Below are 15,142 nucleotides of genomic sequence, written 5' to 3'. Positions count from 1 at the left end.
AACGAGATAGCGCTAAATATGTGTTTACGCGGTGGAATAAATATATAAATGTATATGTGTATAGAAGTATGTAGAAGAAAATTTGCATAATAACGAGCTCAAGAAGGCTGTAACTCAGGTGGACGCCGAAGGGACAACGTGAATAACTTTAAAAGGTGGTAAGAGCAGACAAGGTAATTTCTAAATCGCTGACGATGGATTGCGATTAAGATCGATTGCCTTTATGTTACATATAAACGCCACTGTATTACACCAGACTATTTTAAATTAATGACTTGTAATATAATATTGCTCGAGTAATAAATTAATTGATAAAATCGCGTACCGGTATTAAGTAATAATTTTTATTTATACACCTTTAATGATCAATTTATATATATATATATATATTACTTGTACTTTTATACAATATTTAACATTGAAGTATTTATTTTACCAACCGTGTGATTATATATATATATTTTTTTTACTAAGATATTTATGAGGGTCAATTGCTGGTTAATTTTAAACTGATAAACTTTCGTTCTGAATGGTTTATTGACTTTGGTTCTATAATAAATAATTTCAAGAGGAAAGTAGACTGTCGTAGTTTAGTTTATTTTTAGTCGATCTCGATTGTTCAATGTTAGCGTCAATTAAAAAAATAAAAAGACTATTACAGAATCTGTAGCTAATAAATTAATGAATCAAAAGATTAAAATTCAGGATACGAATTAATTGATCTAGAAAATAGATAGATAAAAACGCGCAAATTTTTTTTTCATCATATTTAATATTAAATTTATATTTTAACTACACTGTCATGCTCGAGTTTAAATTCAGCTAATTAATTAACTGGTAGAATGGGTTGTCATTTTAATGAGAATATTTGTCACAAAGTACGTTAATTTTTTAGTATACAAGACTCGGGATAAATTAAGACCGTTCTCAAGCCTGGAAACATTATTTTTCAGATAAAAAAAAAACGTGTAAAATTAAAAATGAATTATCTAAAAGAAACAATTACTTTTAATTGTAAAAAGTTCTAAATAATAAATTTTTAAAAATAATTCAGAGCGAAAAGCATTTAAAATATAAATTTCATGACCCCGGAGGTATGCAATGCACTACGAAGGTAAACTCATTATCTGCAACCCTCGAGTTAAATGAACCAAAAAAATAATTCAAGAGCGGCTCTCAGCGTTTCACATAATTGAGTCGTAGAATTGGCTACACGTCTCTACTCTTCAGTTTCCAGTCTGAAGAACCTCCTGGAGAATGCAGATAAAAAAGAGTTCCGAATTTCTGTTAAACGGAACCATAAGATTAGCCTCAACTCGATTTATTGACTCTATCAAGACTCCAATTAGCCGGTTAGCTGAACGGCTTAATTGATTCTAGAGGCGAAAATCTTAGCACTTGTCTATACAGCAGTTGATGCTAATCCATAAGTTTAAAGGGATCAGGCCCAGACAGTTTTAATTATCCTGGTATCCACTTAAAAGTTTGAGCGAGAAATTTACAAGCGCTCTAGGCATTAGGGATATTAACTCAAGACGAAACGGACTTTCGTTAGTCCCTTATGCTAGCTGGCTGGTACACTAGTATTTGCTAATGTAAGTTTCAGTCTGAGGACCCGCTTAAGGTTAGGGTGCAGGAACTGAGCGAGTTGTGATAAAAGTACCAGCATATTGTGCTTCTCTGGTAAAGTACAGTCTAGCAAGGTAGCTTGTAGCCTGTAGCTGTTTTCGTGTACAATGATAATGCCAGAGATTACAGAGAATAAGCGAAAATATCATAAATGTAATCATAATGGCCACCCCGGTATTCCCGGAGACTATTTTGGTAATTAATATTCACCTTGTGTCAGGGAAAATTCAGCCTAACCCGGAATACAAGGCCTTGAGATAAATTAAAGACCGAGTGGGTTTATTTAAACTTCTTGGAGAGATTAATAATTATACTTTGTAATTTATATTTTAAGTTTAAATGTCATTATTTTAATTTTAATAAAATAAAATAAGCTTTAATTGTTACAGTTTTTAAAAATGTTTAATTTTATTTTTGGTTTTAAAACAACCACTAATTCAATAAATTATTATTTTACTCGCCAAATTTTAATAATTTTTTTTTTTTTTTTTTTTTTTTTTAATATTTGATATCTTTCATAAAAAATAAAATTCTAATTAAAAATTGTAAGAATTATGTTTCAGAGTGATAAAAGAAGTTATATTGGTTGATTTACTTTCATCAGAAATATAGCAATCAATACTGATTGAAATAATTAAAATTGTAATTAGAATAAAAGAAGTAAAGAGAAGAGGCAAAAATAGTATAATTTAAAATGCAATGAAATGAAGTTGATAATAAGTTAAAGGACTCGGCAATTTAATCGGGATTAACTTTTTATGAAAATAAAATCTCGGCGGAGGTGGTCTGAGGGTGACGTTGAGTTAACGAGACAGTAGTTGAGAGTATAAGATTCCGGTGACGGAGGATAGAGGCAGGCGGTGGAATGAAAAAAAACCGAAATGGAAAATGGAAAAGTTTTGGGAATTGCTCGGAACTTGACATCGCCGGAACGAGTGGGAGTTTGAAAACATCGTTAAGCTAAGTGTCGAGAGATTTTTACTTCTTTGAGGTATGTATTAGCCCGAGGGGAGCAGAGGGGTGATAGTAAGCAGATAAATGCGCGAAATTGTTGACGGGATGGAATAGCAGAGATAGTAAATAAAGTAAAAAATACCCTGGTCTAGTTCTGTTTGACGAGGCTTTACTGTCGAGATTTAGTGCTTATTTCACCGAAATTTAGTGCATACTTTATCTCCCCTTTCTTCTCTTTCTCCTTGAATCCTTATCCCTACTTTATGGGAGTGTATATTATTATTATTATTATTATTATTATTATTATTATTATTATTATTATTATTATTATTATTATTATTATCATTATTATGCATAGGAGTCGAGTGTGAGGCGTAAGATGTAAGGTGTAACAGTAAGCAACCGCTGACGTGTTGTGGGCACTGAATGGCAGCCAATTTGGTTCTGGGTTTGGCATCCTAAAATTTACTCCGCCTGCGGCTATGAGCCCGATTATTCCTTTGGTGAATCCAGACTTGGGGAGCACTGTGTACTGTGTAATAAAATAGTACTATGCTACGGAATATATACTGAGAAGTAACCCCCAGCACCTTTCTTGCTCACAGGTACACGGTTTTCGAGACGACCGGGGAAATAAACGCGCGGAGTGCCAAAGAAGAGTGTAAAGTGTGCAAGAGATCTGTATATATGTGTATGTAATATCCAGCTTTTGTGGAGACGGAGATGTAGGTCTGGATGGAAATATATGTAGACCGCTGAATAATGTATTTTCCATTATGCAAATCATCCTAGTTCTGGGTTTTATTATTCGCGCGAAAAATAATCATTTTTTATTAATAGCGAATTTTTAATAAAAACACACGATTTAATCTCGGATTATTTTTATCACTGCGAGTATGTATTATTATATTAATAATATTTGTATTATTAAGAGATTAAGGAAAATTTTGTCTCCAGCGGATTTAAATAATAAAATGCAATTTTTTTTTTTTTTTTTTTTTTTTTTTTTTTATTGAAAATGATTTAATCTCAATTTGTGCCTGCTTAGGGTTTCATGTTGTGATAAAAAATTATTAAGCCAAAGTTTTTTTACAAGTTAAGAACAATTTCTTAATTTAAGTGATTATTATCATTATTCAATTGATTAAAAAAAAATCAAATACTTTTTAATATTTAAAATAAATAAATATTCTAAATAAAAAGTAATATATTTTTTTCCTTAAAAAAACTCTAACACACAACACGTAGAAAAACGTCTTTTTAACATCGTGTCCCGGTGGTGGACGTCACTGTAAATTGCTTTTCGTCAGTTAGAGTAGAGCATTGTCAGGGAGGAATACTCGAGAATTCAAGTTAATATCTGTAGCTCGACTATAACTCTGGCACTAAATTCAGGAGCTGCATAAAACGGTCAATAGTGAATGACGCGCACGTGGTAGAACGTACGTGTCACGTCTTGATATCATCTATAAACGCCCACGGGCTTAGTTGGATTCTATTCCAGAGTCAAGAGTTGACGAGTTCTCGATCTGCACACGTCTTGGCTCTTTAGAGATGCCAGATCCCTTCTACCCGATGCTTTATGTCTGCTGGCCGGCTCACCTGAGGCGTAATGACGTTCAATTTAACCGGGACGATTCATATCCCAAACGTGCTGCGCTACTCGAGCGCTTCTCAAAATTAGAGCCAGAAAACCCAGAGGATTTCGCCATCTTGGTATCGTCCATCTGATGCCTATAAAATGGCGCTTCCGTTCGTCATCTATAGTGCGTATCTCCATAGTAAGTGCAGAGGGTGTGAGTGTGTGAATGTGCGAGTATGTGCCATGAACCCTCCTCGGAGATTACACTTCCATTAACTCGGGCAGGCGACGATAATTAGTCTGTACAAAGTGGCGGTTTCAGTGTGTCTTCTTCCACTTCTATCCATCGTATATATATATATATATATATATATATATATATATATATATATATATATATATATATATATATATATATATGTCTGTCAAAATGGAACACTCAGCGTATTCACAGCACGACATTACTCATTAACGCTACCTAGAATAAAATTAATTGCGTACGAGTAACCGTGAATGTAAGGAGTCTTTTATTGTATTAAAGTTTAATTGGATTACGGAGACTATTTTTTTTAGTCCGCTGGAAAATAAAAGCCACTGTTACATTTATTGGTGGGGTGTATGTTCAAAAGCTAATCAATCCAAAAAAAAATTTTTTTTTATAATTAAATGAATAAAATTGTAAGATTAAAAATTTTTTTTAAGTACGAGAGATACAATAAAATTGAGTGAGACATTATTTGTAAAGAATTTGGTTCTCTAAAAAAAATGTCTCTTATCATTTTTTTGTATCATTGAAATTTAAACCAGAATTTTGATTTCAAAGTAATATTTCAATTAATATTAATCCCAAAAAATTAAGGTCGATTGTAACGTATTCACGTATTCACTTGAACCGGAAATGAAACGTGCGTGTTTAAAAATTCAGGATGCCCAAATGCAGCTGAGAAACAGGAGATGGAGATGGAGCGGCATACATATTCACCGAGGACATTTATACATTTGTGGATATTACACGCTTTCAAATGCATTCTCTTATACACATTTATGTAGATATTATACTGTATATACTGCCGGCACGAGGGACCGAGAGAATTCAGTAGGTTGTGCGTATGTGCATCACCGGTGTCTCAATGCGGCATATGAATGCTTCAGGTGAATCAATAGGACATTCACCATGTGAATATTGAAATATGAATGTGTAATTAAACTCGTACCGGTATTCTGCTAAATTTATTTGCTTTATTTTTTTTATCTACATTTATGCCCACTTTAAAATCATCCATTTCCATTAAATATTTCGTTATTCAATGAAACGTATTTGCAGTGAATGAAATATACATTATTTATAATAATTTATATCACTTTTTTAGTCTTTTCAATTTAATACATTTTAAATTTAAGTTCTCGGTAAATTAATAAAAATTTTTGGAGAATTTTTTTTTTCGATTCTGTATTCAAAAAAGTTCTTTTTAACACGAAGCATATATAAAAAAAAATAATAATAATCAACTCTGGTCATACATCCGGGAAATAGTGCCAAGGCCGTCGGAAGTTGAATTTTAGTGAGTCTGTCAGGTGCAGTGTTCTCTTCTTGGTTCTTCGTTCTCTATTCTCTGGATTCGGTATTAGGTACACACACACATATAAATGTATATATACTCCCGGTGCTGCTTTTAACTCGGGATTATAAAAGATCCGGGTGAAACTGTGCTAGATGCCTTGGCACTCATTCAGGTAGGAATCAAGGTTACAAGCGAGAACCGAGAACGACTGCGTTTAATTACAGGCATTGTCATTAACATTAATGCCCGTCTTTTGCTATTTAAAAGGACCTGGACGAAAAACTTTGACAATACCCAGAATCATTTAGGTTACCTCTATTATCAGATAATTAAAAAACGCGGCCTATATACTCCAACTATCATTAAACATTATGTCAAGTGTCAGCTTGATCTATTTTTAATGTTCAACACTCGATTTGGTAATTAAGATAACGTCGATGTATTTGTTTGTATCACCAATAAGCTTTTGTTTTTTATTATTTTATTTGCCGGTTCTGATAATTTATAATACTATTATCAGCTAGATATCCAATTAGTGTAACCATTTGTCAAACAAAAACATTAGTCTGGACAATAAATTCCAAGCAGCGGTTAATTGAAAGCCAAACGATCTAAAATTGACTGAATACAAAGGCTGAGAATTATTTAAAATAATTTTAATATTTTTCTTTTTTCTATAAAATTATAAAAATTCCATTCTGTTTGTCCCATAATTTTCAACATTGTATCCTAAATTAAAAGCAACCACCATCGAGAGAATACATAATGCTCTTAACACAGGACATTATTCTCCGCCGGTCGCATGCTGGACAAGCCTGTTGGGCAGGAAGCCAGAGATAAGAGATTTTAGAGGAAAACAGTACACTGTCCCACGCCGGTCGATTACTCATTTGGATTTGAGTTAATCTAACTATACATCGTTTTCATTAACGATCACTATCTCAATCATGACTAGAATCTACTCTGTACAATCGGCGATCGCTATAGATATTCTGCATTCTACTGTGGTAACACAAGGACCATGCATACAGATCACTTCACCCTCTACGTATACATATATATTTTGAATATAGAACAAGGGACGGCAGGCAGATGAGAATTGGATCGGATGGACTCCTCCGAAGGGAAATAGGTCGATGGTTTGTGCGCCGCTAGAACAATGTGGTTCGTGTATCAGTTAACCACCCAATGAAATGGCATTCACCGTTTTGGACGCCTGCTCTGGGCTTGTATACGTATATATGTATGAACCAGCAACAATTGTTGCGACAACTCTCATTGTTGCATAATTTAATAACTATTTGCATCTACTACTACATCTGCATCTATCAACGCATCTCAGAAATCAATGTCGACTGCAAAATGGGTACTTTTGTCAGATGGAACAGTTTCCCAACTCTGCGTGAATAATGGAGCAATCGGTGGCCAAGATCTAGGTCCCTAGTGACTAGATCGTGTTCCAAGACGATGATTCAATAGGCGAACTCGAATCAAGCCGACGAACTCTTCAGTCGGTAACTAGAAACTGGAAACCAGTAACTTTGTAACCCAGTCTCTCTTATCGATTAAACGTCATCGGAAAGAGATGACACCTTAGCGATGAAGGAAGGAGCTGGAGAGTGTATTTGTATGGGGGTGGCAGTATCAAGCAACCCTTTCAGCTGCCTTACATATGCCACTGACATCTTGATGTGCTAGCTTTTGGGTTTCTTTCAATTTCCATCCTTCCTTACAGCTATTCGTCTGCTATGCTTTTTTGTAAACGATTTACGTCCCAATATCGTCACACAGTCAGTACGAATTGCTCGACATTTTACAGAACACGTTCAAACATGCCACAAGTACTTTTTGAACAAAAACTCACTGGCGCAAGCTGCTTGTCAGCTGAAATACTACCCGACCTATTTCTTCTGACAATTCCCGGCTCGTTTATCATCGGACGCTGAGAAGCTTCTTCCGGGCGGAAGATACCGGACTTTCACGCCCTCAAAGCGCAAATGCATTTTTTATCAATGCTGCAGCAGGAGTTTTGTAAAATAGTATACATTTTCAATTTTGAGGCAAATTTTTGATCGCAGAAAGAAACACTCCGCGAAAAAATTTTACGGTCTGGTCTTTTATAACAGATATTAGAATAAAAAATAAATTTAGATGATAACTTTTAATTTTTATTTATTAATTAACGATTTTTACTTAAATTTTCAACTTAAGTGAGACGGAAATTGGTTTAGTAGTTTACTAAATTGGAAATCGATGCTAGATAAGCTGCTTAAAAGTTTTTTTTTTCTAAGTACTTTATCGATGTTTGATTATTGTTAGAAGTTACTATATCTTTTTGTTAAATTAACTGATTTAATTGGATTTAAAATTCTTATGGAAACTGATATACAATTTGTATTGTTTTTTTTTGTCGAAAAATTACCTTTTAAAAAATAAGGAATCAGATAAATTGCTAATTACTGCGTTGACATAAAAATATCAGGCCAGAAATGGATGAATAATATCTTTTGATAGAGCCATATATGAATATGTCAGAAAATTTTATTTATTTATCGGAGATGAAGACTATCTCGAACAATGAGTTGGCATGTCATGTAAGCGATCTGTATCAGAAGTAATAAATATATTGCGATTGCGAGTAAGAGCTGGTAAGCTTCTTACCTGTAAGAAGCTTCTTCCTCATTGTATTCAGCATATTGTTGGACAAGACGGGATTTTATGTATGCACGAAGAAATAAGAGCGATAAAAGTCAAGAATATGCATACGGATTATGTCAATGCGGATATTAAAGATTTGGAGACCTTTCGTGGGACGTGGGACGGCTAAAAAGGATGTCGGGGAAAAAACAAGACCGGAGGAGCTCGAACAAAAAAACTTAAATCTACGAGCAAACATGTTTGCTAAAAAGCTGCTGTGGGTTTTAACAAACTTTCCATTAGATTTTAAGAAAACCGCTGTGGAATACATCGAAAGTTGAAATCAACCGATTAAACTTTTGGGCTTTGTTTAAGTTGAATCTTAGACCGGTTTTGTTTAAATGTCTGGTTAACTTACCTCAATTGTGTTAACTTCTTTATTTAAGTTTATTTTTCTTAATCCTTTCCTTTGCTCGAAAGGCGGGAAAGTATTTATATTATTCCTTTTTGCGAGTCTCTCCGGGTTCTGCAACGAGAAATGAAAAAAAAAAAAAAAATTAGTCAATTTGCTTTATTTTATTTCAGTTTATAAATTACTTAAATATGAATTGTGGAAATGAATAACTATTATTTTATCTTATAGTCAATGAGAGCTGGAAGTGTTTTTAAATCTCTCGGGAGTTTTACTCAGATTTACCGTCAAGCTTAGAAAGTGAGGTTGTTATATTTTTTTAAACATTTTTATTTTATATCTTTTTGGTAAAAAGCGCTAAAGAAGAAGCAGTACGACATGACGACGCGGATTCAACGAGCTGGCTAATCGAAACCACTTCCCAAAGAGCTAACCACTTAATTCAGATCTTTCCTGTCTCCATTTTCTACGCAATTTACATCTTTTACAAAAGAAATCTAGATGTAATACAAAAAAACACCTTTTAAAAATTAATAATGAAATCGTATTAAAAATATTGTAAAGTTTTAAATAAATTTTTGTACTAAACAGATTTTTTATGTTAATTTTTTTTACATCAGTAGTTTCAAATTACCGTTCGGGTGATACAAATTTTTTACCTGGCTATCACATCTTTAGATCCCTAGAATTCGGATATTTAAAAAACATATTGACATGTTTGAAAGTTTACTCAATGATTAATGATCGCAACCTCTCAAAGTAAAAATTAAAATCAAGAAAGCAGTTTCAAAAAGATAAAATCGATCGTATGACATTGAAAAAAAGGCAATTGCTAATTACCGTTCAAAAAAACTTGTGACTCGTAACTTCCGCTAAGAAACTCAGAGTTTTCCATTAACTAGTGAGCAAGTAACGTAAATAAATAAAAAGCTAAGTGAAATTAAAAAATAACTAATAAAAAAATTGATAAGACGCCGGATAATTAATAAGTTGCACGAAAGCTTGGTCTAATGCTGATGCTAATGGTTAAATAAAGAGTTTAATGTATTAACACGATAAAACGTCAACGTTTTTGCGGGTGATAAATTGCCCCTGTGATGTAATCCATCAACTAATACTTGAGTGAGAGTGTAAAATAAAAATTATAATAAAACAAGTGTTTGACATTTTTAAATAAATTACTCTGGTCACGCAACCGGCTATCAACGGATAATTTGAAAGCCTCCATCCTATTCGCGCTAATCGATTACTTTGAAATTTATAGACTTTTACTCTCCTCGCGTATGTTCGAGGTCTGTTTGCCAGGTACATAAGTGAATGCAAAACTTGATAACATGCATAGGTTATCATTATCCATGAACATAAAAAAAAAAAAAAAAAAAAAAAAAAAAAAAAAACAAATAATTCTAATGGTTTATTCATTAAGCCTACATTTAATTTTGTCGTAAATTCCATAACGCGGGATGTAATTAGTTGGTTAATCTAATTGCAGATAATGAGAAGGGTAAATAATAAAAGTGCTCTGGTTCTGGTCTTATATATTAAATAAAAGTTATACTGAGAGTATAACTTTTAAAAGTGTTAAGTTATATTCTTGCTGTTTATATTATCCAGTCGTTCTTAGATTTTTTCTTTCATTATTTTTCTTTTTTAATTTCTACCATTTATATTTCTCTTTGTTTCATTATATTTCCGAGCATTTTCTACCCTCTATTTCATGGCTCAGACAGTGAGAATAAATTTTTCACGGTTAGTTGAGTAAAAAGTGATTTTTTTTATCTACCATACAATTATAATATCAAGTTTAATTCAACAAAAGACTAATTTATAATTTTAATATTTTACTCAAAAAAAAAAAAAAAAAAAAAAAAAAAAAAAAAAATAAAATAAAGAAATAAATAAAATTTTAACCAATATCTCTTCGAATTTTATCAACAAGATTTTTTCTATATTTTTAGATACAGAAAATTTATACCTTATTGGTTTTTTCGAGGCTGTTGATAGATTGTGAGCCTGTTATCCCCTGTAGCTTTATCAGCATCAAAAATTCGTTTTTTCGTGACACGGTTCGCGGATGAGTAATTGGCCTGATAGTTGTCACAAGGATAATTGTTATGAGTATTGAGTGCTCGTCGGTTTGTATTTCTCGTCAGAATAAAATTAGAGATAGATAGTATAGAGAAATGGAGATGATGAACGTGGGAAAAGCTTTGCCGTTTGTGTTACTCGAGAGTTGTAGGTATAATGTAATTAACTGCGCCACTTGTTGAAATTAGTTAAACATTAAGTTACATACCAATTGAGTTAATCAATTTAGTCGGACGAATCAAGGATTACTGTCGCTTTTAGTGAACGTTTAAACATTTGATTCAGGTAATAGTTTGATGGTTTTCCGCTTTTGGTGTGCAAGTTGGTATTTAAATTGATAATTTTATTTCATACATAACATCAAAGTTTTTATGACAAATCTGTAATATGAAAAAATAAATAAAAAAATTTTTTATCAATTTTTTATTTACTAATTGAACTATAGAAATAATTTAATAAAATAAAATAGTGCAAAGTTAAAATGATTAAAAAGAAGTAATCGATCACATTGACAATTTAAATAATATAATTCAATATCTGAAGAGCTCGATGATATTCACGGATCCCTTTCACTACTGAGAGCTATTTATAACATTACTTCCAATTGACTAAAAAAGCACGAGAAAAAGGTACCGGAGTACACGTTTCCAATAAATAGCATGAAATCATGAGTTTTCACCTAGAGCATTTATATTATCTTCTTTCATGCTTACTATTTTTATCTTTATTTTGAATGGCTCTCCCTCTCGCTTCTTCCTATCCCTTCGAAGCTATCTATCAGCAGACTCCTCTTTCAACGGGTTTATTTTTTCAAACCGTTATCAATGGCGCGGACGACAAGAGACTCTTGGCAATTTTCTCAATGATTTTGCAATCTCGGAAATATAATTCTATGATTCGCCATTTATCTTGACAAGAGAAAGGAATCGACATTTCAGTGTTGTGTCTGGTCTTTTCACTTTATTTTTTACAAAAAAAAATATACTTTTACCCAAAATATATAACTTCCAATAGCTTTAACAATAATAATCTCATAAAAATAGCATGTGTCGCTATTTATTATTTCCTTCCACTCTTCTTTTTATTTTCTAAAACTCCCTTCTATTCCACACATGAATGACAAAACGCCAAGAAATGACACATTGGTCGAGAAAAAAATAAACTTTACCGGTTCTACTTTACGACCTGCTTCTCGGATTCATACGACGCTTTTTTCCTCTTTTCGACAATTTAAAGTAAGCAAGAAAATAAATTTTTCTCAAAGGGGAGTCACCCTTTCAATATCACGGAAGTTATTCCTCCGAGTTTGAGAAAATAGAGTAGAGAGAGCTCTAAGAAAATAGAAATAAAAAATAAAACTGTACGGAAAAAAAGTGAAAATTTCTTGATACAATTTTATTTTCATTTTGTCCGGGGTTGTATTACAAACGAAATTGCTGCATAATGAAAAACAAACTCGACAATAAGAATGAAACGTTATATTATAACTTGGTTGGGATGAGACGGATGATAATGTCTAATTAAGTCGTAATGCGATGAATAGAATAAGCAGCGCCTTTTTGAAATACACCTTTGTAATACTTTTGAAAATAATTAATGCTCGACTAAGCAGACAGCACAATAGAAACAATTCTGCTGTGAAATTAAAAACTTTATTTTGCCCTCTATCCAGACATCACAGACATAGAAAATACCCCTTCCGTTTTTTTTTTTAATTTTTTTTCATTTAGTCTTCTACGAAAATGCTTTCATTGTTTCGCCTTGACTGGCTTTTCAGACATGCGTATTTAGCGAAAATATTTAATAAAAATGAAATTTTATGAAAATAACTTGTTGGAGAGCGAAATAGTTTTGGCAAAAAAAATAATATGTTAGTCTCAACTCTCAACAAAATTACAGAAGTCTCCAAGGATTACAGCACCACTTTAGTCACTAACTCTCCCTCCTCGTTATATTCTCATTCTTATTATCCTCGTTTATTACACTCATTATATCGCAAGACTTAGTGTAGGTACGTCGTTTTAGTTTGTGGTTTTGCTGTGGTAACATTTTTACCCTGAAAATATGACTACACAAATATTTTAAATTGTATCCAGCCTTTATTTGTTTATAAAATAAACATAAAAAAACAATGTTGGTCTCATTTTTAGGATTCCTTAATGCATAGACAGGCTGAGTGATGGATAATTGCCGTTGAATTAAGGGCTGGCTTTCACAGGAACCAGAACCAAGCAGTTTTATTGTTTTCTCAGTCGTACGGGGACTGCAACAGTCGCTGTCTTATTTGCAATTTCATTTGACTCGACCAGACAAGGAACACACATTTTGCGGTGGCAATAAATCCTTCGTATCCTAGGGCCACGAGTTCGCTCTGCCATCAGTGTCTGATGTGCATAAACTAGAGGAACTAGCTAGGATATTCATGCGTTAGTCGTTATGGTTGTAGTTTACAGTCAAAGAGCAATAAAACTCTTTAAAACTGTTCAATTTTTTTTTTAATCTATAAGTGGTAAGTTAAAAAATATTTTTGTTCAGATGTCTAAACTCTTTTTGTAATTCGAAATAATTATTTTTTCTTTTCAATGAACTTTACTCTAAAAATATTACCGTAAGTTGTTTTTTCCTAAAAAGTAAGTGGAGCAATTAAACTATTTAAAAAAAACATTTCGAAGAGGATATCACAATTGATATTATTGGTAAAGATGTCGTTAAATGCAGTTGAAAATTCAAGATAAGACTATGATATTTATATATTTAATTTAAAAATTGATTCTTCTATTTTAAAATACCGAATTGTTTCATTTCAGCCGTTTATAAGAAACACGATGGTAAGAGTTCAATTTTTTATTCTAAGCGTAGCATTGAGTGTAATTATTCAGCTCACTGGTTCAGCAATTGGCAAAAGAAAATACAATGTGTGTGCAAACTTCGGAGAATCTGTAAGATCAAAAGTTTTACTTATCTAGAAAATAATTTTTGATTCGATTTACTTGATTATTTTTTAGTGTAATTTACACAATTCACAACCGTGCTGTGAAAAAAATCTTTTATGCAAACAAAGAAAGATCGGAGAATCTTCGATAGAACTGCAAATGTGTGTATGCCACGATGGGTTTGAAAGGATCAATAATAAATGTCAGCAAGGTGAGTATAATTGATTTTAAGATAAGTAACGCATCATTCTTTTGTAAGTATAATTTGAAAATAGTTGTAGAAGACGTTTGCCTATTCGATAGAGACTGCGAATCCCAAAATCAAACAAGATGTTCTGAAGACAACGAATGTGTGTGCCAAAAAAATTACATTAAAATTGGCCTTTTGTGTCGGCCATTAATAGGATCATTTTGTATGAAAACTGAAGACTGTTTTCCTGAAAATTCTGTTTGTGTTAATCATAAATGCAACTGTCAAAAAGATTTTGTACTACTGGCTTATGACCGCTGTGTACCAAGTAAGGAATAATTCTATCAATGTTTGTATCATGTAAAAACGAGTAAAAAATTGTGTAAGTTGTTATTGATACTTCGTTATAGCTTATTTTAACTGGACATGTAATCCGAGGACATGTAATGCCAAGAAACTCAATTTTTTTCTTGCTCAAATGATGGTAAATGCCCTTGTCTACCAAATTATATTGCATTGAATAATAAGTGCGTCCCACTATTAAACGAGCATTGTGATGAGAATAAACACTGTCTAATCGATTTCTCGACCTGTGTGAACAATAAGTGTCGATGCAAGCCAGAATATGCTGCGCAGGATAAAAATATATGCTTACCAAGTATGACCTTTATTTTCAGATTTATATAAATTCGGAATTAACATTCAATATTCCTTGATTAGCGCATCTGAATTATAAATGTAAGTTCGATGAAGATTGCCATAAAATACAGAACTCGAAATGTTCCGAATTTGAGGGCTGTATTTGTAAAAAAAATTATTATCCACGGACGAAAAAAATTTGCTCTCCGAATATCGGCGGGCCATGTTCTTCACACATGGATTGTACTGTTGAAAATTCTATCTGTATTGACAATTCTTGTCAATGCATGTTTAATTTTAAATTAATTTCCAACAAGTGTTTACCTGGCAAGTATTACTGCGATGAGTGTAAGATTGAATTAATCTGACAATGTCTCTTAATGGTTTCTATATTTCAGTTCTTTATCAATTTTGTCTTTCGGATGAAGATTGCGTTAACATAAAATTCACAAAGTGTTCATCGGATAAACAATGTATTTGTGAACCATACTATTTTGCTTCAGAGGATGAGACATC

General features: G+C 32.5%; 1 protein-coding gene across 3 annotated transcripts in view; it reads right to left on the bottom strand.

The window, feature by feature from the left end:
- Nucleotides 1–15,142, bottom strand: part of LOC141526261 (uncharacterized) — a 112,626-nt gene that overhangs the window by 12,453 nt on the left and 85,031 nt on the right. For all 3 annotated transcript variants that reach the window (XM_074241168.1, XM_074241167.1, XM_074241169.1), the window contains one exon: nt 8,783–8,890. In XM_074241168.1, coding sequence (XP_074097269.1) covers nt 8,783–8,890 — 108 coding nt within the window. The remainder of the gene's footprint in view (nt 1–8,782; nt 8,891–15,142) is intronic.

This window comes from Cotesia typhae, unplaced genomic scaffold (assembly GCF_013202065.1).
Source record: "Cotesia typhae breed Kobodo isofemale line unplaced genomic scaffold, CoteBio_Ctyphae contig_33, whole genome shotgun sequence".
Classification (NCBI taxonomy): Eukaryota; Metazoa; Arthropoda; class Insecta; order Hymenoptera; family Braconidae; genus Cotesia; species Cotesia typhae.
This window is presented reverse-complemented; position numbering and strand designations above follow the sequence as displayed.